Here is a 23,939-nt window from a genome sequence, read left to right as displayed (position 1 = left end):
CAAATTACTATGCTGTGAAAGTATTACTTGTGCTGAATACATGATCCTGTCATTTTCTAAACGTATGTTGTCCTTCAATGAATAACCACTTTACAGAAAAAGAGGGAGGAAGAATTGGTAAGGTTAACAAAATTCAGGCCAGTGAATGTCCCTGGGAAATATCTATCTAATCATAGAGACAGGCAGATGCAGAAGTTGGCTACTGGCTTTACTAACATTTACTGTTACTCTTCGTAAAATGGTTTTTGTGTTAAATATTCCCTAGATACAGCAAATGCAAGGGGAGAACCTAGGGAATGTGACCACCTCTAAATGAGACTCATATCACAATTTAATTTTCTTCATCAGTTTCTAATCACTGAGATGTTTAGGATCCCCCAACTTGAATTACCAGAACTCTATATGACACAGAACGTGAGGATTCAGGGAACCATTCCCTGATGATCAGCTGCTTGTTTTTTGTTGTTGTTGTTGCTGTTTGTTTTTTCCTTAAACATTCATTTATTTGAAGGGCCAATTTACCAAGAATGGGAAAGAGAAACAAAGAGACCTTCCATTTGCAGGCTGAAGTCATTCTGGAACTCCATCTTGATTTCCCAGCATGAAGGGCATGGACCCAAACCCTTGGCCCATGTTTAGTTGCTTTCAAAGGCACGTTGATAGGCAGCTGGATCAGAAGTGGAGCTGCGCTTCATACAGGATGCCAGCACCACAGGCAGCAGCCTAAACTGCTGCACCAGGAGGCCAGCCCCTCTCTCCTGCTTATCTGAGTCATAACACCAAACTGATTCTAATACTAAAGGACAAATTAGGAGTAATCAAATCCCTAGTGGTTATGGCAGAGATAATCAACCTGAAGACACATTATGATGTTAAGGATCAGCACATTTATTCTTACACAATAATTATACACTGTTTTGAAATGTAGTCTCCTTTAGTATGTATTTCCTTGCTTGGAAGGATGTTGGGAAACATGGGAAAATTACTTTTCCTTTTTTCCACCAGTTGTAAATATTTGCCAAATCTCTCAATAGATTGAGCCTTCTTTCTTTTTTTTTTTTTTTTTTTAATTTAATTCAAGTCTGCAGCTGCTTTACATTGTGTAGGTTGACTTTCTTTCAAAAAGAGCAGCATTTTCCTCAGGGGGTAGGAAGCTTGGTAGCCACAGTCCTCGTGAAGTCCAGCCCATGAATTGATGAGAGCACTAGCATGAGTAATGTGTAGTCTAGGCTACACTCGGAGTGGAAACGGTTCTCCATGATGATTCTGTTCACATGATTTTGCCGTGGAGAGCATGTATATGTTCAAGGTTTACTTTGAATTCTGCAGTAAAAAGTAAATGCAGTTTTCATGTGTGCCCCAAAAAGAAAGGGCTTTACAATTATCACCACACCAAGAAGCATGCTGATCCCTTGATTTCCTTAGTATTTACTTGATGGGTCAGATTCACTGGGCCAGTGTTGTAGGAGGCAGTGTTTTCCCACAGGGAACTGGTAAGTATCTGAGCTGAGAGGCCAACGCTATGGAGTCCCTGTGAGGCGCTTCTGGACGAGTGTGTATCTGCCAAGAGCCCAGCTGCGGAAGAACCAAAATGCTGAACAGTTCAAGGGCTGAGTGGTAGCGGCTGTCCTCACAGTCACTTTATCGGCTGCTGAAGTCCAACCTCGGACGCATCTTCCAGCCTTCTCTGATGCTGTCTTTCTGAGGCTTTTCTACGGTAGACATCATCTGTGTAAAACAAAGAGTTTGTTTGATTTTCAAGTAACTGGATAATTAAAAATACTCAAATTAGGCCATTCAGCCCATAGTCCAGGTCTGCTACTTGTTCCTGAATGCTTATCTTGGTAACAAAACAGAAATGTGAAAGAAATTTGAGCTGGCTGAGGACTGTTGAATGGAGTTCATATGTCTTCCAAGGTAAAATCATGTCCTAGCACACCTCTTGGAAGTGTTTAAGCTTCCCTCCCCACCTCCAGTTTCTCTTCTGCTTTCTGAAGCAGCCCTTCACTCCAGTCTTGCCCTGTGACTGCTGCTCCCTCTTCCACACCCAGAAACCTCCAATGGGGAGGGGAGGCCAGTTCCCTTGTTCCCAGGGGCTGCCCTTCCTTCTGGGCTTGTGCTACTCAGCAGCTGCCATCTTCTGCACTGGTACCTCAGGCTGGGGCCCTTCCTTGTCCCTCCCCTATGCCCCTGCACCCCTACCAAGTGTGGGGATGGAGCTCCCTTCACCTCTACAGCAGCCATGTGCAGGGTCAACCCACTACTGGCTCTGGAGCTCACCAGCTTGTGCTTATTCTTAACATTGTGACACCCTCAAAACCCCCAACACAGGACAGGCCATCCTCCAGCTTCTCTGTCTTGCCCTGCCGACTGATGCCTCCAGGTCAGCAAGCAAGTCCGATGATCCTGTTCAGCCATGACCCTGACGCTTGGCCCTCTTCTCAGCCATGAATTCTTTCAGAAAAAAGTCACTTGTTAAAGAGCTTTCACCTAACTTCCAAGGGCTGCTTAGTCACCAGGCCTTGTCCGTGCCACTACTTCTGGAGTGTCTGCTCATTTGGTATTCCACCATCTGCAATCTGAATAACCACACAGGAAGCCATTCTCCAAAGGCCAGGTAAAACCCTTCAGTCCCCGGGGTACATTCTTCTCCAGGCTCTGTGTGGCCCTGCCCAGGTCCTTTTCAGCCATGTCATGCCTTGACCTCAGTTCCTCAGAGTGCATGCTCCCACGGGATCTCCACTGGCCACACAGATGCTTGCTTCTCCACAAACCTTCCCCTCAGCTGGCTGACACCGGCTGGGTCTTCAGGTTCTTCCCTTCAGCACCAAGCCCGGTTGAGGTGTCTTGCCCGAGACTGGGATGGCCTCTCCTCTCAGCAGCTGGTCACAGCCATCTGTCTCATTCGCTCCTGGAGTGCAGGTCCCTCCGTCCTATCCTATCCTGTGGGCTCCTTAGCACTAACAGATGGAAAAATGAGGACTGGCAGTTCACAACGGGAGGGACGGAGCAGCTAGAGCCCTAAGCGTGGAGAACGTCTTGCTGCAGGAGGAACTGTCCGGTTCTGGAGTGAGAGCTAAGCAAGGCTATGCCAGGCGTTCTCACCATACTGGGCCAAGGACCGCAGGCCAAAGGCCTGGTCCCAAGCGGATCAGCTCCCTCGAGGGTTCGTTCAAAGAGAACTGGCCAGTTAGCTGGAGTCTCCGTGAGTCAGGATCTCCCCCCTTCTTCCTCTGACGGCTGTAACTCCCGAGCATGAGACCCAATGTCACCGGCAAGGTGAAGGGCACACGGACACTAAAGTGGCCGACTTGGAGGAGAGCCTGCCACGCGCTTGGCACCGCACTGACCTTTCAGAGTACGGCCAAAGGCAGCTCGGCGCTCCCAGCGAAGTGAGCAGTCTGCCATGTCGGATCACCCCCCTCCCGGGGAAAACGGGCCCCTGAACGGGAACTTACAGAAGGTCTCCTGGCCCACGCGCACTTTAATCATGATCCACTCCATCGTTCCTCCCAGGACAAAAAAGAAGGGCAGGAACCTGTAGATGCCGAACCACTGCTTTCCAGGCACCCGTTGCAGCACACGCCTCACCTGGGCCCTGGAGAACATTCTCTGCCTGGGACGCCGAGGAGCGCCCGCTGGGCTCACCCAGCCCAGAGCTGTCCCGCGGCCCCGGACACGGCTCTTCCCATCAGAGGGCGACAGAGCGCGGATATCCGCCAATCAGAGTGCTGCGGCGCGCGCGCGCCTGCTCCGTGAGTCAAATCCGCGTCCCCGGGAGCCGGCGCAGGCGCGTCTCAAGTGGCGTCTGCCCGGCCTCCTCCCGGGCAGGCCCCGCCCTCGTGGCGCAGGCCCCGCCCCGGCCTCCTCCCGGGCAGACCCCGCCCTCGTGGCGCAGGCCCCGCCCTCGTGGCGCAGGCCCCGCCCCGGCCTCCTCCCGGGCAGGCCCCACCCCCGGCCTCCTCCCGGGCAGACCCCGCCCTCGTGGCGCAGGCCCCGCCCTCGTGGCGCAGGCCCCGCCCCGGCCTCCTCCCGGGCAGGCAGCGGCTCCGGGTTGGTTGTGGTGCCCCCAGCTCTGCCACCGCCATCTTCTTTCCCAATCCCCGCTAGAAGGGACGACCCTCTCTGGTGACCGGATCATACTGCACCATTCCCTCAAACGCGGTTGTCCATGCCTTGCGTTTCTTTCGGCAACGTGGTTGACTACTACACTTCCAAAACAACAGAATTGAGTGTTCATTGTGGAACGCAGAACTTTGCCACAGCAAAAATCTAAGGAGGCCGTCTTGTGGTTTACCTTAAAATTAATTCATGAAAGCCTTTGTTACTAGGATCCATGCCGTTGTACAGGAACTTACAGGCGCTTTTTCTTTTTAGATACAGAACACAGGAATGTCGCTGTCCCGCAGCAATGGACTTGGTGCACGGAGCTGATAGTAACACACCTGGACCCTGAAGTTTATTAGTGGCATCAGACTTTATACACTGAGGGTCGCGTGTGATAAAAGAGGAGGTATTGAACTTATCAACAGAACCCAGCAACTGTTTCTATAATTTTGTTTGGAACTTCTTTTGTATATTCCACCAAGTGTTCTCATTCACATGCTGTCCACTCAGCTGTCCTCATACAAATGATATCCAGTTATACAAAAGGTATCCATTCGGTTGTTTTCATACAAATATTATCCAATCAGTTGTAATCCTGTGCTCGCTGACCTTCTAGGGTCACAATGTCCTCATACACAGGGAAAACAAGCTCCCCACTGCTGGCTCACTGCAAATGCCCCCTCTCCACCATGGCTGTGGCTGGGCAGAGCCAGGAAGCCTGGATCCCACGTGGGTGGTGCAGACTCAGCTCTCTGAACCATCACCGCAGCCTCCCAGGATCTCTGCATTAGCAGGAAGTGAGTCAAGAGCCTGAGCTGGCATTGAACCCAGGTACTAGCAGGACGTGGGCATCCTGACATCTCAGCTAATGGGCTAAAATGTCCATGTCATGCAGCATGAGCGCCCAATGCCCACTCATTGTGGAAAAGCCAGCGGGCTAAACACACCATGGGCACTGCTGGGCTGTGCCACAGGGGGCCTTCAACACCTGTCTCCACCGTGCTAACAATAGCAGCTACAATACCTGGCCCCTGGCTCTTAAGTTACCTCACCAGCTCTCTGCACCCATGGTGGAATCAAAACGGAGGCTAGAAACTATTCAAAGCACTGTGTCTACTGAGGGTGTGCAGGCTGTTTCCTGCCACTGAGCCCTAAGCAACACGGCCTGAGAAAATGCTACATGGTTCTCCTCGTGTCAGCCACAGCATCTAAACTGTCCACGATGACGGGCACAGAGGCTGGGCAAATACCACCGTCTCAAATTTTATGGGAGGGACTGGTATGTCTGCAGGCTTAGGACCGTTGCATTCTCAGACATGCCAGAGACAGAGCCCCGACAGGGCACCCTGCCCTCATCACTGCTGGCCTTCCCGCCGCACGCCACTGTGCCTCCTGAAGAAACGCTTTTAGGGAGTAGTCACCGCACCACGGGGGGCTGAAAAAACACCTTGAAAAGCTTAGGGCCAGTAGGAGGGCTCGGCACACTCCAGGGCCGGCGAGGCTGCGTGCTCGGAACGCGGATGGGAACCGAGGAGAGGCGGCGAGAACGCAGACTTTCCGTCGGCAACTCTAGCCACATAGCTAAAGGCGAGGTGGCAGCTGCAGAGGGCGCGGAGTCAGGTCCAGGCGGGCGCCTTGGCCCCCGGGCCCACAGCCCTGCGAGGCCTCAGGGCGGCGGGGCCACGAGGCTCACAGAAGACGCGGCCTCCGCCGGATCCGTGGGCGCGGGGTAAGGGCTCTTTATTCTCCAGAGGAGTGAGTGTCGCGGCCTGGGCAGTCAGGCAGGGGCTGGGCCGGGGGACACAGGACCCTGGTCGGCAGGAAGCCCGAGGCTCTGAGATGGAGCACCAGGGATTGGAGGGAGAGGAGGCGGACCCGGGGTGGGGGGACCGAGTGGATCCGCCGTCCGTAGCCTCGCGGGGACGGCTGCCCCTAGGCCCTCGGACCCGCGGTGCAGGGCACAGAAGGAGCCGCCATCGGCGCCGTGACGACCGAAGGGGGGCGCAGAGTCTCCACTGCGCCGGGGACCCGGGGAGGGGGCGGGGAGTCCGCCCCGTCCCGCCCCTCCCGGGGCCTCCCGCCCCCCACCCGAGCCGAGCCGAGCGCCCATTGGTTGGCCGGGGTCGGCGCGCCTCGCCCATTGGCCGGCCGCCGTGAGGAGCACGCGGCCACCGTGGCGGGCGCGCAGTCGGAGGGGCCGCGGGCTAGCCGGCGGGCCGAGGGCGGCGCGGGCGGCCGGGGGGCATGGCGGGTGCAGGGCTGCGGGCGGCCGCTCGGCGCTGGCTGCTGTGCGGAGGCCAGGGCGGGGCGCGCCCCGCCTCGTCCTCGCCGTCCTGCCCGGGCTGCGGCCCGCCGGGCCCCGGCGCCCACTGCCCCGGCGCTCCGCGCTCCGCGCCCGCCCCGACGCCCGCCGGCGGCGCCGAGCTGAGTGCTCACCTGTGGGCTCGTTACCAGGACATGCGGCGGCTGGTGCACGGTGAGTGGACCCCGCGGGCCGTGCGGCCGACGGGCCGGGAGCCGCCCCTAAACCCACTGGGGCGCCGCTTGTGGGAGGAAGTGCCCGATGGGCTCGCTGGGGTTCCTGGGGAAGAGTCCCCGGCGCGCGTCTCGGGGGTTTCGGGGTGGCCCCCCGAGTCTCCACCGGGAAGGTGGAGGGGTGTGGCGAGCCGGAGGCTTGTTCCCGGGCTGGATCTTCGGGAACTGGGGGCACCTGGAGCGGGCGCCGGAGTGTGAGATCCGGCGGTGCGGAAGCTCTCCCAGCCCCTTGTTCTCCGCCCGCCCCAGTCGGGGTGGGAGTGTCGAGGACAAAGCCAGCGCGGCACCGGCCGGAGTGGGCTCCGGAGGCTCGGGAGGGAGGGCGGCCTGCCTGGAGCGGGCACTGGCTCATCTTTTTTGGAACATCTTTTTTCACCCCGGGAAAGTCCGGGGTGAAAGCATTGGAACATCAAGGCCAAGTGACCCGCTCGCTCTTGGGAACCCTGAGGGTTGCTGGACTCCGCCATCATCCTCTCTGTCCCTCTGTGAAGTGGGTTGATGAGATCCATCTTCTTGCTCCAGCGAGTTCTGTGGGGTACTGGGTGGGCTGTGCACGGAGACTTGGCCTTTAGTGTCCTCGGGCTCAGACCCTACAGGAGCCTCTCTTGTGAAAGACTTGTGGTGATGACTGGGGAAGAAGGGTGCTGGCCAGGGGCTGGGAAGCTTCTGCAGGTTATTGTCTGTTCAGACAAAGTGGCCAGGTCGGGAGAGTTCCAACCAGCTTCCGCTGTCCTGCCCTGGAGGCCTAGAAGTGGAGGGCAGCCCCCACTTGCCTCTTAAGCGGCTGAAGACAGAGTAGGTAGGGCACCCAGCAAATGGTTTTTGAAGCCCTTGGGGCTGGAGTTGTCTCCCTGCGGGGACAGGTGAATCACATTAAGAAGAGGACTTGAGTTTGAGCCTGACAGAGCCGCTGTGTGAATGGGCTGGGGGCCTTGCCCTTCAGCCTGGGGCAAGTGGGGTATCTAGGGGCATTGGCCTTCAGCGTCCTCCCTCTCAGACCACCCCCCCCAAGATCTTGCTGTGCCAAGAACATGGTCGTGCCCAGCAGATAATATGCCATGGTGAGGGCTAGGAGGAGCCGACTCCACGGCCCTTCCCACCTGGCGGTGGGCTCTGGGAGAGTCTGTGTGACTGGGCCAGGACTGCTGCCCCCACCCCGCCTACCCTCCGGGTGTGAGGGGCACCTGCTCCTCTGTTGCCCATGGCCAGGGATTGGGAAAGGGTTACTTAACTTCCTCAAGCCTGTGAACCACAAAGAGCTAAGTGTACTGGACACCAAGACCGGTGCCGTGGGCAGGCAGGCCGGTGCGGGTGAGGGAAGACGCATCCTCACGGGTTCTGTACACTGCACAGCCCTGTGGAAGGGAGTGGGAGCTGTTGCTGTTTGCCATCCTGGAATGGGGTCAAGAGGTCAGACCCTGGGGGCTGCCTCCCTATCCTGCTTTGTTCCTGGGAAGATGGGGCTCTGGGAACCCCCTCCAGGGCAGAGGCACCTGGACTGAGAGCTCAGTGTCCACAGGACACGGTGTGAAGGGTCGTGCACCCATGGGTAGCCACCGCTGCAGGAACCAGCCCCACCTGTCCCCACATGCAATAGTGACAGCTGTTTGGCCTGCTGCAGGGCCAGGGCTCCAGTGGGGAGGCCTGCTCCTGGGTCCCAGGGACTGTATGACAGCTGTTTGGCCTGCTGCAGGGCCAGGGCTCCAGTGGGGAGGCCTGCTCCTGGGTCCCAGGGACTGTGTCCTCTGCGTAGGCACAGCAGAAAGGCTGCACAAAGTGGCTTGAATCCAGGCTGCTGCTGCTGCTTTTTTGTTTTTTTTAAGATTTATTTTATTATTATTGGAAAGTCAGATATTACAGAGAGGAGGAGAGACAGAGAGGAAGATCTTCCGTCTGATGACTCACTCCCCAAGTGAGCGCAATGGCCGGTGCTGTGCCGATCCAAAGCCAGGAGCTCACAACTTCTTCCGGGTCTCCCACACAGGTGCAGGGTCCCAAGGCTTTGGGCTGTCCTTTTCTGCTTTCCCAGGCCTCAAGCAGGGAGCTGGATGGGAAGTGGAGCTGGCAGGATTAGAACCGGCACCCATATGGGATCCTGGGCATGTTCAAGGCGAGGACCTTAGCCACTAGGCCACACCAGGCCCCAGGCTTCTTTTCTTTTGGAGTCAGGGAAACAGCCCCGAGGGCTGAGGTAATGTCCTTGAAGTCACAGCCCTGAGAGGAGGCTGGGCCCCCCCCCCCACCTGGACCCTCTCTCATTGTGTGCTTTTCCCTCATCCATTTTGCAGATAGGAAAAGCAAGCAAGGCAGGTGAGCCAAGGGGACCCTGGAGCCCTTTGGGTCCCATCAGAATCCACAGTGACTGTCACCCCATTCCCAGAAGGGAGCAGCCTGTGCAGTGGGCCCGGAACCTGACATTACACGTCTTGCCTGTCGTAATTAGCAATGTTCTCTGGCTAGAGCCAGAGAATGTCATTATGTGAGCTGGTGGCGCAGCTGAAATCTGATTAGAGGACCTGCTATGCAGGCTGCAGCAGGTGCCCAAGCTGGCAGCCCCGGGAAGGAATGAACTCCCACCTCACTGATGGGGTGCTCGGGACCAGCCCCATCCCTAGGCAAGGGTGAGAGGCAGCAGCCACCTGAGAAAGCTTTGGCCCCCTGGTATGGCCAGGACAGAGTCAGCACCCTGAGACTGTAGCCATTGGTCTCCACGTGCTCCCCCTCACCCCCGAGGGTCTGGGAGGGCCCAGAAAACAGCTGAGACGAGCAGAGCACCTGCGTCCCGAGGCCCCAGACTTGTAGGGTGCTCCTGGGCAGGTTTGGTGCAGCCTGCTCTGATGGCAGCTGTGCTGAGGCAGGTCCGGGTGGACAGATTGGCGGCCAGCGATGCTGCTGGCTCCTGGCCCAGCATATGTCCTGTGGTGCTTGATGTACCTGGCGGATGGCAGGTGAGGAGGGGAGGCGGGGAGGCGGGGAGGCGGGGAGGCGGGGAGGTGGTGAGTGCAGGGCCTGTTGCTCCGCTGCTCTAAGCACAGGCATTGACCTCTGTGGGGTCCCTTTGACCCCACTGCAGCCCTGGGCTGGGCATCACGGAGCTTCCGGGATGGAGTGCCCCCATGACATTGTCACCTTGCTTCTCGTTTCTCCAGACCTCCTGCCCCCCGAGGTGTGTAGCCTCCTGAACCCTGCAGCCATCTATGCCAACAATGAGATCAGCCTGCGTGATGTGGAAGTGTATGGCTTTGACTACGACTACACACTGGCCCAGTACGCAGATGCGCTGCACCCGGAGATCTTCGGCGCCGCCCGTGACATCTTGATTGAACACTACAAGGTGAGGCTGGCCACGGTGGCTGACCAGGGACCTGGCATGGCTTCCGTCCAGGGTTAATCTGCTCCTGTGTCAATCCCCTGGGGCTGCCAGTGCCCCCCGTGGCTTAGGTCTGCCCCCCCTTTTCTTCCACTAGTACCCGGAAGGGATTCGGAAATATGACTATGACCCCAGCTTTGCCATCCGTGGCCTCCACTATGACATCCAGAAGGTGAGTGGCTGGTCACTGGTTCCCCAGCACCTCCCCTAGGAATATAGTTCCCTTTGTGGTCCTTCCAGTGGAGGCTTTGGTTTGGGCCTGAAGTAGCCTGTCCCCAGGCTGGTAGCTGAACAGTCCCTTAATCCCCCTACCTTCCAGAGTCTCCTGATGAAAATTGATGCCTTTCACTATGTGCAGCTGGGCACAGCCTATAGGTCAGTGCCGCCTCTGCCCTGACCCCTGACCCGCCCCCGGGCTCAGGCCCCCCAGGTCTGATGCTGTCCATACCCCACTCAGGGGTCTCCAGCCGGTGCCAGATGAGGAGGTGATCGACCTCTATGGGGGCACCCAGCACATCCCACTGTATCAGATGAGTGGCTTCTACGGCAAGGTAGGCCTGCCGCTCAACTTGACACCCTGGGGCCTCCAGTGATAAGGTCTGGGGCTGAACCTGTGACTCCCTCTTCAGGGTCCTTCCATTAAGCAGTTCATGGACATCTTCTCATTGCCGGAGATGGCCCTGCTGTCGTGTGTGGTGGACTACTTCCTGGGCCATGGCCTGGAGTTCGACCAGGCACACCTCTACAAGGACGTGACGGTGAGGGTGCCAGACCTGCCCCGGCCTGTGCGGGGAGGTGAGGTCCCGCCGCATCCTCACTGCTGCCCACTGCCCGCCCCCAGGATGCCATCCGCGACGTGCATGTGAAGGGCCTCATGTACCAGTGGATTGAGCGGGACATGGGTAAGGTGGGCAGTGGTCTTCCTGTGGCTGGTGTGGGCAAGGTGACGGGGCCTGGCCCTCACGACCCGTGTCCTGCCCCATTAGAGAAGTATATCCTAAGAGGGGATGAGACCTTTGCTGTCCTCAGCCGCCTGGTGGCCCATGGGAAGCAGCTGTTCCTCATCACCAACAGTCCCTTCAGCTTTGTGTGAGTCCAGTGGGGGGCACCCGGGGACGGCAGTGGGGGCAACTCGGGCACCCTCCCACCTGCTGCACGGCCACCTGTACACAGGGACAAGGGGATGCGGCACATGGTGGGCCCCGACTGGCGCCAGCTCTTCGATGTGGTCATCGTCCAGGCAGATAAACCCAGCTTTTTCACTGACCGGCGCAAGTATGGGCCTGGCGGGGTGGGGCTGGGGCTGCACCCTAAAAAGAGCACTAAGGCACGATGCTGACTGGCACACTGCCCAGGGTGCCTGGGGCGAGGCTCTGAGGAGCAGGGAGCTGGCCCGCAGCCCTGCCCCGCCTTCACCACCACCTTGCCCTGCCCTGCCCCACCCGCCAGGCCTTTCAGAAAGCTTGATGAGAAGGGCTCGCTGCAGTGGGACCGCATCACCCGGCTGGAGAAAGGCAAGATCTACCGGCAGGTAAGAAGGCCCTGCCTGAGGAAGCAGCCCGGCTTCTCGGCCTGGGAGCCAGCAGGCATGGCTGGTGGGGGTGCCCACTGTCTAGGTGTGAACTCCAGTTCCACCTACCTGTGGCAGGGCAGCCTGGCCTAATCCCCCCCTGTCCCCAACTTGCCCCCTCTTCAAAGGAGACGTGATACCCCAGGCCCATGGGACTAGGGTGCAGAGCCCCTTGGCACATCAGCTGGTCTGGTAACAGTTGGGGCTGCTCTGCTGCTCCCTCCACACGTCTGCCTGAGGGCTCCCCGGTGGATCAGAAGGGCTCTGGGGCTGGGCTAGGGATTGGGTACCCGTGAGCAGGAGGTGATTAAGGCACTTAGCCCTGGCTAGAATGTGGAAATCCCAGCTGAGCTGGGCTGCTTAGGGTTTCAGAGGCCTTGGCACTGGGGGTCGGGGAAGGGGCAGGTATGGGGGGAGCTAGCAGGCCCAGCTCCACCCCTGGTCCCCCACAGCATTGGCTGAGGCTAGGGAGGTTCATATGCCTGTTGCTTAGCACTTTGCTCCTGCTTGGTCCTTGGGAGCCCCATTGCACGTCTCCACCTCTGCTTCCTGCCCCCCTTGTAGGCCTCTCCCTGGATCCAGGGGATGCAGCCACATCCTCAGCCTGTAGGCTTGCGCTTAGCTCAGCCCTCAGTTCTTCCTCAGTCTCCCTCCCACACACAAGACCCCTGCTGCTGTGCTGCATGCTCCACCCTGCAGGGTGCCAGCTCGCTGCGGCCTTTGCACTCTGGCTGCCTATTAGCCCCAGGAATAGGAGGGCGTCCCAGCGAACTCTTGCCCTGGGCCTGCTGGGTCCCTGGAGGCCGGGCTGCAGAGGCCAGCTCTGGCCTGCCCTGTGGTTTGTTTCTCACAAACAGGGGGTGGATCCCTAGTCAAGGAGCTGGGAAGGCCCTGAGACATGGGGCGCCACAGGGCTTCCCGAACCGCTCCCTGTGGTCGGCAGAGCCCCCCTTCCCAGGAGGGAGGGGACAGCAAGGCCACGGGAAAGGGCAGCCGGCATCCGGCTGGACCTGGCCGCCTCTGGGGTTGGGAAGGACAGAGCTGCCCAATATCTCCTCGCTGCTGCTTTCCCTCAGGGGAACTTGTTTGACTTCCTGCGCCTGACGGAATGGCGTGGCCCCCGTGTGCTCTACTTTGGAGACCACCTCTACAGCGACCTGGCGGTAAGGGGACTAGAAGAGGGGCAGGGCGTTGAGATGGGGTGGGGACTGCTACCCACCAGCACTGAGCCCAGGCCCACCCTGCTGCTCCCCCGGCCAGGATCTCATGCTGCGGCACGGTTGGCGCACGGGTGCCATCATCCCTGAGCTGGAACGTGAAATCCGCATCATCAACACGGAGCAGTACATGCACTCCCTGACCTGGCAGCAGGCACTCACGGGGCTGTTGGAGCGCATGCAGGTACCGAGGGGGTCCAGCTGCTGGTGGGAGGGACTGGGGCTGCATCCTCCTTTGCGCATCCCCCCAACATGCCTGGTCTCCCCCAGACCTATCAGGATGCAGAGTCCCTGCAGGTGCTGGCTAGCTGGATGAAGGAGCGGCAGGAGCTGAGGTGAGCAGGACAGGACTGGGGCAGGAGACCCCCCCCCCCAGCCATGCCTGCCTCCTTCACGTGCCCCCCCCCATGTCCCTGTGCCCAGGTGTGTCACCAAGGCCCTGTTCAATGCCCAGTTTGGGAGCATCTTCCGCACCTTCCATAACCCCACCTACTTCTCCAGGCGCCTTGTGCGCTTCTCCGACCTCTACATGGCCTCACTCAGCTGCCTGCTCAACTACCGCGTGGACTTCACCTTCTACCCACGCCGCACGCCTCTGCAGCACGAGGCCCCGCTCTGGATGGACCAGCTCTGCACCGGCTGCATGAAGACGCCCTTCCTCGGTGACATGGCCCACATCCGCTGAGGCCCCCTTTATTGTCTGGGGAAGGCCCCCTGCCCACCCCCAATCCCTGCCTCTGGCATCCGTCCTGACAAGCAATAAATGTCTCCTTCTGGCGCCTTCTGCATGTTCACCTCAGCCCGACCAAGTCACTGCACTGCCAGGATCCTCTGGGTGTCAGGGAAGTCGTCATCCAGGAGCGAGTCCTGGGGAGAGCAAAGTCCTCTAGGATCTGGCCAGTGGGGCCCGTGGCCATGGCCCACCCACTCCTGTCCTCACTACTCACCAGGGGCTCACTGAAGGCGTCATGGCTGCCGAAGACTGGGTTGGGGACGGAGACGAGGGTCGGGCTGGCCCCCTCTTGCCACGGGGAGAAGTCGTCATCAGCATTGTCTTCCGCCTGGCAGCAGCAGAAGGGTAAAGGCTTCGTCGGGGGGTGGTTCAAGGACCCTGCCTACCCTCTGCCCCACTGCTCCGTCACACTTTACCTGGAAGGTGGAGAAGCCGAAGCCCGTGGACTTGCTCCGGGCACGGACATAGAGGGCTCCGGCCACCAGGCCGAGCAGCGTTCCAGCGGCTACCACGGCCCCTACAGCCCCCACACCTGCTGCCTCAGGTGCCAGCACAGGCTCCTGCAAGTAAGGAGAAGGTCAGGGACCCGATGGGAGCTGCCCCCTCACTACTCCCCCAACTTTCTCCAACTCACGGGCTGGGGGGGTGCCAGGAGTGGGCTGGCCAGAGTGTGGATGATGCCGTTGACAGCTATGATGTCCCACATGATCACATGGCTAACCACAACTGCGCCCGGGGCCTGCAGGAGACCAGGTGGGCAAGTAGGTGAGAGAGCAAGGGCCCCAGCCTGCAGGGGAGGGGCGGTGATCGCACTCACCATGGGAACCCCAGAAGTGTTGTCCGGGCCCAGGCCACCTACAAGGAGGCTGAGGCCCAAGTATGTGGGGAGCAAGGTGCTGTGGCTGGCATTGGTGCTCAGGAGTGTGGCGTTGGAAGCGTGCAGTTCCAGATCTGCACCGCTCAGCGTCTGTGGACAGACACAGCCGCCTGTGGCCCCTGGCCAGTCGCCCAAGCCTCAGGAGCCCTGTCCCGCCCAGATCCCTGAAAGTTACCATGTTGCCCAGAAAGCCTTCATTGAGGGGCACAAAGAGCGTCTTATAGGTGAGCTCATCATTCAGGAAGTTCAGGAAGTCAAAACCCCGCTGGGAGGCATTAGCATAGCTCAGCAGCATCTGTGGGGTGGGACACACGGGGTTTGGGGCAGGCCCCCTCACAAGGAACACCCCCAGCCACCTCAGACCCACCCCCACCCTCGAGGCTGGGCCTCCCACACCTCATAGAAGGTAGAGAAGGTAGCAGTGGCAGCCAGGACGTCCATCAGCTTCCCGTTGCACGTGTCAATCCCGTCACCCACGAGGCCAGCTCGGCACTGGCAGCTCACATCTGTGGGAGAGGCGGCTCAGGACGTGGACGGCCAAGGGAGAGCTAGGAAGCAGGGTTGGGGGCAGTGGAGTGGCGCACCTTGCACACGGTAGCAGTAGGCATCCCAGCGCTCTGAGAGGTTCATCCGGGGACCCAGGCTAACCACGCCCACCTGGCCATTACCACAGTCAGCCGCAGGGAAGACAACAGGGTGGGCAGCAGAGCCGTTGGCCAGCCAACCCGTAAGACACAGGTGAAAGCCCAGCTGTAGGGACAGGAGGGGATGCTTAGAACCAGGGCCAACTCTGGGGGCCGTCACCCTCTCCAATGCCTGGACCCTCACGCACCTGCTGGGCAGCCGAGAGCTGAGGAAGCGAAGCAAGGACAGCCCCCTGGGCCCCACAGGCTGCCTCGGCCTCCGAGAAGGTGAGGCTGTGTGGGCCACTGCTGGCCTGGAGGTGGAAAACGCCAGCCCGCTTCTCTGTGCGAGAGTAGAACATGCAGTCAGCTGCCTGTGCGGACACACAAAGTGGGGTGTGGGAGCAGGCAGCGGAGCGTACCCTGGTAGTGCAGGTCTGTGCACACGGCATCCACGTGGCAGGGTGGTGGCTGGTCCAGGCAGCGGTCCACCGGCGGCTCAGACTCCTGCAGACACTGTTTCCCGTCGCCCACGAAGCCTGCGTGGCACTCACAGTGCCATGTGTCCTGGGGCAAAGAGACCCAGGTGTGCCCTTGACAGATTGCCACTCCTCCCAGGGCCCTGTCCTGAATGCTGGGCTCTCCCCACTCACTGGGCCCGTGTGGAGACAGTCGGCGTGCTCACTGCAGCCCCCGCGGTCGCTGCCTGCACAGGGGTTGTGGGCCCAGCAGTCATAGCCATCACTGTCATAGCCAGGCGGGCAGACACAGGTGAACGCTACCCCCTCCATCCTGCAGCTGGCATGCTTGCCGCAGTCGATCCCTTCCCGGCACTGCGCTGGGGGCCGAGAAGGAGTTCGTGGACCAGGTAGCTAGAGAGGAGTGGAGTAGGGGGGCAGGGCTCCCACCTCCTTACCTGAACACACACTGCCGTTCCCTACGAAGCCCACGCTGCACTCACAGCTGTTGCCTTCACGGCACACGGCGTGGGGTGCACAAGGTGGGGTGCACACAGGCTCCACCTCTATTTCACATAACCACATTAGTAGCTGGCCTCAGCCCCACCCTCACCCCAAATGTGAGCTCAACCATGGGCCCAGGTGCAAGTGTATGTAGCGGGGACACAAGCTGAAGGCCACTCACTCAGCTGCGCCTCACAGCGTGACCCCGTCCAGCCTTCGTCACAGAAGCAGGAGCCAGAGCCCCCAGGGCCCTCGTCACAGTGACCGTGAGAGGTGCAGCGGCAGGCTGCGTGAGGGTGAGGCAGGGGATAAAGGTTAGCTCATGGAGCTAGGGAAATTGGGAAGGGAAGGAGAGGTGACAAGGCTGGGACAACCCACCTTGGCACTGGGGTCCAAAGAAACCGGGGGTACAGAACTCGCAGGCAATCCCAGCAAAACCTGACTGGCATACACACCGACCAGTGCCACTCATGCCGTCCAGGCATATGCCGTGATTGCTACAGGGGCTGCCAGGGCCACCAGGGCAAGCTAGGAAATAGGTGGGGTAGAGCCAGGGGTCTCATCACAACCCCCACACCTGCATCCCCAGACCTCCCCTTCCAGGAACAATGGGATGCAAACCTTGGCAGTCACTGCCGTAGTGACCAGGGCAACAGCTGGGCACCCAGGTCGTGGTGACACAGTTACGGTGGCAACCCCTGGCCAGGCTGTGCTGTGGCGGGCTCCAGAAGCTGGATCGCATCCAGGTGCTGTGTGGCCCCCAGGAGTGCAGTGCAGGAGGGGGCCAGAACTTGGGGAAGTAGCGCCAGCAGTTCTCGGGTTTGCCCTGGGCCAGGAGTCAGAGCAGAGCAGACGGCCTGAGCTCGGCAGTACCTGGCCCAATGCCAGCCCCCACTCCACCCCAGTCCCCGTACCTGTTCCCGAAAACCTGCAGGACAGGGAGGCTCCATCCCACAGATACTGCAACCCTGGAAGAAAAGAGGCCAGCACAAAGCCGGTCAGGCGGGTGAATAGGCCAAGAGGTCTCAGGCCTCCACCCAGCTGCTCCCTGCCACACTCACTGTTCTCAGGGGCCGGGTCTCAAAGCGGTCACAGCGGGCACCGAGGCCTGGTGGTTCCAGCAGCTGGTCAATCCCATAGGCCAGGCCCCCCTCAAAGGGTAGGTGCCTCTGCACGATGCGGCCCTCATCATTTCCCACCATGAGCTCCCCCTGCAAGGGAAGGTGCGAGGTACACAGGGTCCCAAAGTCACAGCCTCACTCCCTGACTCATCCAAGCCATTTCCCTCCCTAGACTCACAGGTCGGGCCTGGCTACACGAGAAGGAGATGAGGTTTCCGTGCAGTGTTCGAAGAGGGCCCAGGTTAGGCAGGTCAGATGCTGTGGCCTGCAGACAAAGCCTCGGTTGGAATGGCAAAGGCATCCCAAGCCACAAGCAGTGGGGAGACCCAGGAGGGGTTGCACTCACCTCCATGTTGCGGATCACGTGACCCCGTAAAATGGCTGCCAGCTTGTCTTTGTGGTCCTCATGGTACAGCCAGGCCTGACGATCAGGGGTCAGGGCTTTGAGGGCAGCATCTGTGGGCCACAGCATGGTGAGGGGCCTGTGGGACACAGCTCGAAGCAGAGGCAGGACGCCAGACACCTGGTGGGACAGGTAGAGGAGTCAGGCTGGGAGCAGGAGCACAGACACTGAGGGGCTCAGGAAGCCCAGGGTATTGCCACCGGCCACGCATGCACAACCAGTGTCCCCTTCTCCCCCAGGTACCACTGCATCTTATGTACTAGGTTTTCCTCAATACATCCCCACAATAAAGGTGTGTATAAATTAGGCACAATCAGATGTGAACAGTAACTCATAGAATAAGCATAATATGTGCTACAGTGAAAGCTGTTTAAAATTTAGGAACTAAGGTCTGGCACGGTGGCCTAGCAGCTAAAGTTACCGCCCTGCATGTGCCGGGATCCCATATGGGCACTGGTTCTAATTCCAGCAGCCCCACTTCCCATCCAGCTCCCTGCTTGTGGCCTGGGAAAGCAGTCAAGAATGGCTCAAAGCCTTGGGACCCTGCATCTGTGCAGGAGACCCGGAAGGAGCTCCTGGCTTTGAATCAGCTCAGTCCTGGCTGTTGTGGCCACTTGGCGAGTGAATCAGCAGACGAAGGATCTTCCTCTCTTTCTCTCCTCCTCTCTGTATATCTGACTTTCCAATAAATAATAAATCTTAAAAAAAAAATCTTATCTGGAGCCAGCCCTGTGGCAGAGCTCCTGCTGTGCCAGCATCCCATATGGGTACTGGTTCAAGTCTTGACTGCTCCACTTCTGATCCAGTTCCCAGCTAATGGGTTGAGCCTACGAAGACATTGGGTCAGCTCAGGTGCTTGGACCCCTCCACGTTCAGGCAAGACTCAGAGAAAGCCCCTGGCTCCTGGACTGTTGGGGTCATCTGGAGAGTGAACCAGGAAGTGTAGGACCTTTCTGTTCCTAACTGCCTTTCAAATAAATAAAATGTTTCTGAAAATTAAAACCAGCTCATGAACTGCTCTTAGGGATTTTGCCTTTCAGATATGCACACATGTCAGAAGCACGCAGGCACTCCCGCGTGCTCACACGCCTGTGCAACACACACACAAGAGCAGTACCCTCAGTAGGCGGCTGAGGATCTTGTATCCGAAGCTCTCGGCGGCTTCTGAGATGTTTCTCTGGAAAAAAGCATTCCTGAGTGAAGCCTGACAGGACAGGAGCCCAGCTCCCAGGCCCGCACCCGGGCCATACCAGAGGGACCGGGGCAGTGTCTGGCTTCCAGTGGAGCACTTCCGGTGGCAGCAGGACATGATCAATGAAGTGCAGGACGCCGTTCACCGCCTGGTTGTCGCTGCTCACCACGCGTGCGAAGTCGTTCAGGTAAATGATGCCCTGGGGGATGGGACCCAGGAGCGTGGATGGGGCCCAAGCTTCCACAAAGCCAATTGGTGTAGGTGGGGGCATGGCTGGCTGGGGCACCAACAGTCCTGCGTTCAGATGGAAGTGGAAGGTAGGTGGGACCCGTGGAGCAATGGAGGCTTCAGGCAGCCTTGGAATCCGGGAGGGGCCCTTGGCCCTGGAGAGGGGCTGGATCACACTGGGACTGGGCTCATCTCTCTCCCTGTAGTGCCCCTGGCTGGGAGATGGGAGTCAGGCTCACCTCCCTCTCACTGAAGCGCAGGGTATGTCCTGAGAGGGCGGTGGCATAGCCCTCATTCAACAGATCCTGGCTCTGCAGCTGCCGACAGCCAACCACGTGATAGTGGAACACAAGCTGGCGATTTGCCCGAATCCGGTCTAGTTCATCCTGCAGTGAGGTCATGAGGTTCATGGGGGCAGGACTGCCAGCCTGTGCCCCTCAGCAGTGGCCACCCACTGCCCCTCCTCCCGCAGCCTTCCCACCGGGGCTGCAAACCTGTGACAGGTTGGCCATTAGATCCATGCGAGGCACGAAGATGGTGAAGGGTCCCTTGCCTTTGAGTTCCTTGTGTTCCTGGGACACGAGAGGAGCTACCTAGGACCAACTCCAGGCTTCCCTATTTCTCCTGACCAAGACTGGGCTTGGAGAAATGAGACCAGCCCGCTGCTGGAATAAAACATGGGAGGCCCAGGGAGGGGTGGGAGCTTGGACTGGTCATTTACCAGGAGGTGGAGGCCGAAGAATGAGGCCTGCTGGTCCCGAAGGAGCTCCTGTGGAAAGTGAGAATCAGCTCAGATGTTAAGTAGCTCCCAGCTGGGGCTCAGCGCCTGGCCCAACACCTGCAGCCCAAGGTCTGGCAAAGGCAGGGCTGAGCCAAGCCCAGGGTCAGGCAGGATGGGGCGGGTGGAGCTGGGACCTGGACCATTTTCCCAGGTCCTGTGAGGGCCAGGACTGGCATTAGGATCACATATCTAGGATCTGAGCCAAGGTCAGAGGTCCCGCCTAGGGGGCCAGGGCTAGGGGTCATTACCAGGCCGACATGGGTGCGGCAGGTGAAGCCATCCCCGACAGTGTGGAGCACATCACAGGTGCATGTTCTCTGGCCGGCTCCTGTGCTGTTGCATATGGCATACGGGCTGCAGCCTCCGTTGTTCTGTGGCAGGGGCAGGAAAGAAGGAGACATCAGGCAGCTTCTGGGGCACCACCCAGCTGGGGGGGAGACCAAGAAGTACCCTGCCTGACCTCCAAGGTCTGGAGTTCTCACCTGGGAGCAGGGGTCCAGAGGCACACAGGTCTGGATGCCATCCCCGCTGTAACCCTCGCGGCAGCTGCAGGAGACCTGTCCCAGTTGGGGTAAGCATGGCTGCTCGGGAGCCACAGGCAGGAGAGGGCTGCCCTGGGGGAGGCTCCAGCCCCACCACACTGACCTGCTTGGGACCGGTGGGGATACAATCGGCGTACACATGGCAGCCCCCATTGTGGATGAGACAGCTGTTAATCTCTGTGGAGAGAGCCCCAGAATGAAGGGTGACCCCTGGCAGCCCCTACCCACCCAGCCATGCACCTGTCTATGCTTTAGATGCTCAGCTATGCTGTCTATGTACCTTTAGCTGCTCAGTGCTCCCAGTTTCCACCTCTGGGCACCCCAGCCCTCACATTTCCAGGTTGCGGTCCCAGCCTTACCCTGACACAGCTCGCCATCGCCTGTGTAGCCATCCTGACAGGTGCATGTCCGCTGCCCAGGTGCCACCTTGGTGCAGTTGGCATGGGGGGAGCAGCCCCCGTGGCCATGGGCACAGGGGTCCACTTCTAGGGTTACAATGGTCCCAGGGCAGCAGGGTGGGGTAGGGAAAAGGGCATGAGAAGGTAAAGAAGAGAGGAGGGCGGGCCTGAGGTGGGGCAGTGAGAGAGGCCAGTCCTGGCAGGGATGGGGCTCTGTGGGGACAGCCCCCCATCTCAGGGAGGGTCCCGAGTGTCTGTGTAGCTGCACCTGCACAGAAGCTGCCATTGCCGGAGTATCCTGCAGCACAGACGCAGGTGGGGGTGCCAGCCGAGTCCTGCACACAGCTGGGGGAGGAGGGGCAGCTTAGCCTAGGCCTGTCCAGTCCCCTTCCACTGACCCCAATCTCTCCCCCATGTGCCCCCAGTTGGGATCACTCACTTGGCATTGGGGTCACACACCTTAGGGCACTGAGGGTTGATGATTTCTGCAGACAGGAGAAAGGGGCTAATCTCTCAGACCAGGAGCATCCCCTCCCCCAGCCCTTACAGTGGTCCCTCGGCCCCTTGGCCCCAGCACCCACTCACTCTGGTCACAGCGGCGGCCCTGCCAGCCCACGTTACAGACACAGCTGCCATCCCCTCGCAGCCCCTCCTGGCACAGCCCGTGGGCACAGTCGCACACTGGGAAGGGAACAAGTAGGAAGGAGTTCCCAGAGGCTGCAGCTGGCTCACCTCTGCCAGGCTCTCCGCCCTCCCAGCCTCACCTCCAGTGCAATTGGGCCCGTAGCGGCCCAGCTCACACATCTCACACGCTGTCCCGTGGAAGCCCTCCCGGCAGCGGCACTGGCCGTCACCCAGGAACCTGTCCTCGCACTGCCCGTGGTCTGAGCACACGCCACCCTGGCCCCTGGGGCATGGCTCGCACAAGATGCCAAAGAAGCCAGGACAGCAGTCAGGCACCTATATGTGTGGTGAGGAGAGGGGCGAGGGGTTGGGCAGAGGCCAGGACAGAAGTTGGGGGAAGGGGAAGGGAATCATCTCAGGGCCATAAAGACGTGGAGCCAAGCAACTTGCACCCACAGCCGGGGGACTGGAAGGAGAGCTGGAGGGAGAGTAGAGAATGCCCCCCACTTCCCTTCCTGTGGCCTGGGCAGGGCAACAGGCTCAAGCAGAGAAGCCCAGTTGCTGGGTCCCCTTCTCCCTCTGCCCATCCACAGTCCTGGAGCGGGCACTCACGGGCAAACCCCAGGCTCGGGAGTTTCAATCCTTTCCTGCCCCAGCTTGCCTCATTCACCTTACCTAAGTCACAGACTGCTTCTGCCCTTTGAGGTCCAATCCAGGCTGCCGCCTTGGCCCGCCCCTCCTCCCCCTGCCCAACTCTGTGGCAAAGAACTTGAGCTGAGCCACTTCCCACCCCAACCCTGGCAGGCCCGACCTGGATCTTCTTGGCACAAGTGTAGATGCAGCCCTGGAAAACGGACCGGCCAGACTTGTAGAGGCATTTCCTCTTGGGTACGTCCTGGGCACAGAGATGGGCAGTAGGGTTCAGCTGACACGAGGGGCAGGAGCAGGGAATGGGAGAGAGACGGACTGCAGGTGTCAGATGGACAAAGCAGCAGCCCAGAACAAGAGGGGAAGGGAACGAGCAAGACAGGCAGACCTGACACAGGGAGGGAGGGACGGTGGAGCTCCAAGCTGACCGGGACAGCCTCTGCCAGGGAAATCTACTACTTGTCTGGACTAGCAGCTTCCCAGGCCCAGGCTGAGCAGAGTTGGGTCGGGGAGCTGTGCTCCACCACCCTCACCTGTAGCTGGTAGCCCTGAGAGCAGCGATACTTCCGGGAGCAGTTGATGCATTTCTCCTGGGAGGTGGGGGGCACAGGAGGGGACAAGACATCAGGTGATGTTCTGTGGTCTGGGGGTGTCGACCCCCCAAACCCACTGCCCTCCTTCCTCCAGGGTGGCCTGACTGAGGGAACCTCCCGGTTTCTCACCCTCACGGCCTCATTGTGGCTGTGCAGGCAGCGGCTTGAGTCCACGGTCAGGACCCCCGAGAGGCCGAACAGTGAGCGGCCGGGAGCCTGCAGCACGGGGCCTTGCAGCGGCACATGATTCACCTCCGGCTAGGGAGTGTGACAGGAGGCGGCCAAGTTCACCCCAGCCCACCCTCACCCTGCAGTGAGAGGGAACCCCCAAGGGAAAGGGGGCTCCCAGGAAAAAGTTCTCAGGCTGGACCCCTCAAACCTGGCCACTGTGGTTGTAGAAGACAAGCCAGTATGCGGGACCCAGGAGGGAGTTGCGATGGCCCCCTCTCTGCAGGGCTGCGGGGGACAGTGCCTCCCCCAGGATCACGTGGTGGCGCACCGTGTCTGCATCCTGCAGGCCAGAGGTAGCTCAGCACGCCACACCCCTGTGTCTCTGACCTCTATGTGTTCGCCCTCCCTGGCCCTCACATCCACCACAGCCTCACCAGGTTGCTGCTGTTGCCCTGGGCTTCTAGTGAGTGATTTGTGGGCACGAAGATGGTGTAGGCAGTGGCAGCCTCGATCTGGGACACCAGCTGGTGGTGCTGGGGACAGGGGGTAGGGGTAGGCGTGTTGGTCCTTGGTCATCACACTGGGAGCCAGCCGGCTCTGCACACCTGAGGACAGCGCCCCCCACCCCAACCAGGCGCTCCCTAGTACCTGCAGCAGGTCACGGAAGAGGCCGAAGGCAGGCACAGAGCTCAGCTGCTGCAGCAAGCCTGGTCCAGTCTGTACGACGCCTCGCGGAGGCAGTAAGACCTGGCATGCAGAGGGAGAGCCCCGTAACCATGGCACGGCCTCTGGGCCGGTTAGGGAGGGAGCCCACCCCGACCCTGCCCTGTGCTGGCTGTACCTGGCTGATGATGTGCAGGACACCATTGGTGGCGAGGAGGTCAGCCACATCCACACTGGCGTTCTGCACCCAGACTCTCTGCAAGGCAGCAGGCAGTCAGCCATGGGCAGGCATGGACCTGCTCCTGAAGTGGCTCAGCCTGGGCCTGCCACACTCAGGCTACTGGCTGTGTGCTTGACCCACAGCTGGGCCAAGATGTGCCCGCACAAAGAGCCCAGCTGCCTCTAGCAGGATGGTCCCTACTGCCCAGAGAACACTTTGTGCTGTTGGCGTGTCCATGCCTCCTTGGGGGGACAGCTCTGGATGGTATGTGGGGACCCTGATATCACCCCTGGGTGCTGTGGTCTAGGGAACGGTGGTCAGGTGGCACTGTGTAGTTCAGGGAGGGCTGTGGCCAGGGGTT

At 59.7% G+C, this 23,939-nt stretch overlaps 3 protein-coding genes across 4 annotated transcripts in view; 1 reads left to right on the top strand and 2 right to left on the bottom strand.

Annotated features, from left to right (window-relative positions):
- Positions 1-867: 867 nt before the first annotated feature.
- SMIM4 (small integral membrane protein 4) lies at positions 868-3,661 on the bottom strand. Its single transcript, XM_040994602.1, has 2 exons — positions 3,459-3,661; positions 868-1,728 (listed from the first exon to the last, which is right to left on the bottom strand). Exons 1-2 carry the CDS (start codon positions 3,607-3,609, stop codon positions 1,637-1,639), a joined length of 243 nt encoding a protein of 80 aa, XP_040850536.1. The 5' UTR covers positions 3,610-3,661; the 3' UTR covers positions 868-1,636.
- A 2,585-nt stretch (positions 3,662-6,246) lies between these two features.
- On the top strand, positions 6,247-13,571 carry NT5DC2 (5'-nucleotidase domain containing 2). Of its 2 annotated transcripts, XM_040994600.1 has the most exons (14): positions 6,247-6,583; positions 9,792-9,976; positions 10,110-10,184; positions 10,332-10,387; positions 10,470-10,563; positions 10,642-10,770; positions 10,854-10,914; positions 10,999-11,101; positions 11,186-11,287; positions 11,462-11,543; positions 12,659-12,745; positions 12,843-12,983; positions 13,070-13,134; positions 13,223-13,571. In XM_040994600.1, exons 1-14 carry the CDS (start codon positions 6,352-6,354, stop codon positions 13,482-13,484), a joined length of 1,674 nt encoding a protein of 557 aa, XP_040850534.1. In that variant the 5' UTR covers positions 6,247-6,351; the 3' UTR covers positions 13,485-13,571. The 2 variants fall into 2 exon arrangements, with proteins under 2 accessions (XP_040850534.1, XP_040850535.1); XM_040994601.1 differs by lacking the exon at positions 10,110-10,184 and having other exon boundaries at positions 6,482-6,583.
- STAB1 (stabilin 1) overlaps positions 13,535-23,939 on the bottom strand; it is a 26,083-nt gene continuing 15,678 nt past the window's right edge. The window contains exons 31-69 of the mRNA XM_040994599.1: positions 23,537-23,614; positions 23,344-23,442; positions 23,130-23,228; positions 22,904-23,035; positions 22,654-22,782; positions 22,465-22,521; positions 22,095-22,178; positions 21,424-21,619; positions 21,245-21,340; positions 21,099-21,144; positions 20,928-21,004; positions 20,621-20,746; positions 20,365-20,438; positions 20,202-20,276; positions 19,968-20,090; positions 19,660-19,707; positions 19,433-19,510; positions 19,178-19,324; positions 18,769-18,909; positions 18,636-18,695; positions 17,462-17,638; positions 17,294-17,380; positions 17,050-17,205; positions 16,909-16,962; positions 16,616-16,820; positions 16,373-16,522; positions 16,176-16,280; positions 15,941-16,056; positions 15,686-15,865; positions 15,455-15,599; positions 15,242-15,375; positions 14,994-15,159; positions 14,806-14,915; positions 14,585-14,704; positions 14,350-14,499; positions 14,167-14,271; positions 13,949-14,092; positions 13,747-13,860; positions 13,535-13,666 (exon numbers count right to left, since the gene is read on the bottom strand). Coding sequence (XP_040850533.1) covers positions 13,610-13,666; positions 13,747-13,860; positions 13,949-14,092; positions 14,167-14,271; positions 14,350-14,499; positions 14,585-14,704; positions 14,806-14,915; positions 14,994-15,159; positions 15,242-15,375; positions 15,455-15,599; positions 15,686-15,865; positions 15,941-16,056; positions 16,176-16,280; positions 16,373-16,522; positions 16,616-16,820; positions 16,909-16,962; positions 17,050-17,205; positions 17,294-17,380; positions 17,462-17,638; positions 18,636-18,695; positions 18,769-18,909; positions 19,178-19,324; positions 19,433-19,510; positions 19,660-19,707; positions 19,968-20,090; positions 20,202-20,276; positions 20,365-20,438; positions 20,621-20,746; positions 20,928-21,004; positions 21,099-21,144; positions 21,245-21,340; positions 21,424-21,619; positions 22,095-22,178; positions 22,465-22,521; positions 22,654-22,782; positions 22,904-23,035; positions 23,130-23,228; positions 23,344-23,442; positions 23,537-23,614 — 4,440 coding nt within the window. The 3' untranslated portion in view covers positions 13,535-13,609. The remainder of the gene's footprint in view (positions 13,667-13,746; positions 13,861-13,948; positions 14,093-14,166; positions 14,272-14,349; positions 14,500-14,584; positions 14,705-14,805; positions 14,916-14,993; positions 15,160-15,241; positions 15,376-15,454; positions 15,600-15,685; positions 15,866-15,940; positions 16,057-16,175; positions 16,281-16,372; positions 16,523-16,615; positions 16,821-16,908; positions 16,963-17,049; positions 17,206-17,293; positions 17,381-17,461; positions 17,639-18,635; positions 18,696-18,768; positions 18,910-19,177; positions 19,325-19,432; positions 19,511-19,659; positions 19,708-19,967; positions 20,091-20,201; positions 20,277-20,364; positions 20,439-20,620; positions 20,747-20,927; positions 21,005-21,098; positions 21,145-21,244; positions 21,341-21,423; positions 21,620-22,094; positions 22,179-22,464; positions 22,522-22,653; positions 22,783-22,903; positions 23,036-23,129; positions 23,229-23,343; positions 23,443-23,536; positions 23,615-23,939) is intronic.

Source organism: Ochotona curzoniae, unplaced genomic scaffold, assembly GCF_017591425.1.
Source record: "Ochotona curzoniae isolate NIBS_2020 unplaced genomic scaffold, NIBS_Ocur_1.0 contig_908, whole genome shotgun sequence".
Classification (NCBI taxonomy): Eukaryota; Metazoa; Chordata; class Mammalia; order Lagomorpha; family Ochotonidae; genus Ochotona; species Ochotona curzoniae.
Note: the sequence above shows the minus strand (reverse complement) of the source record. Positions and strands in the feature narration are given on the sequence as shown.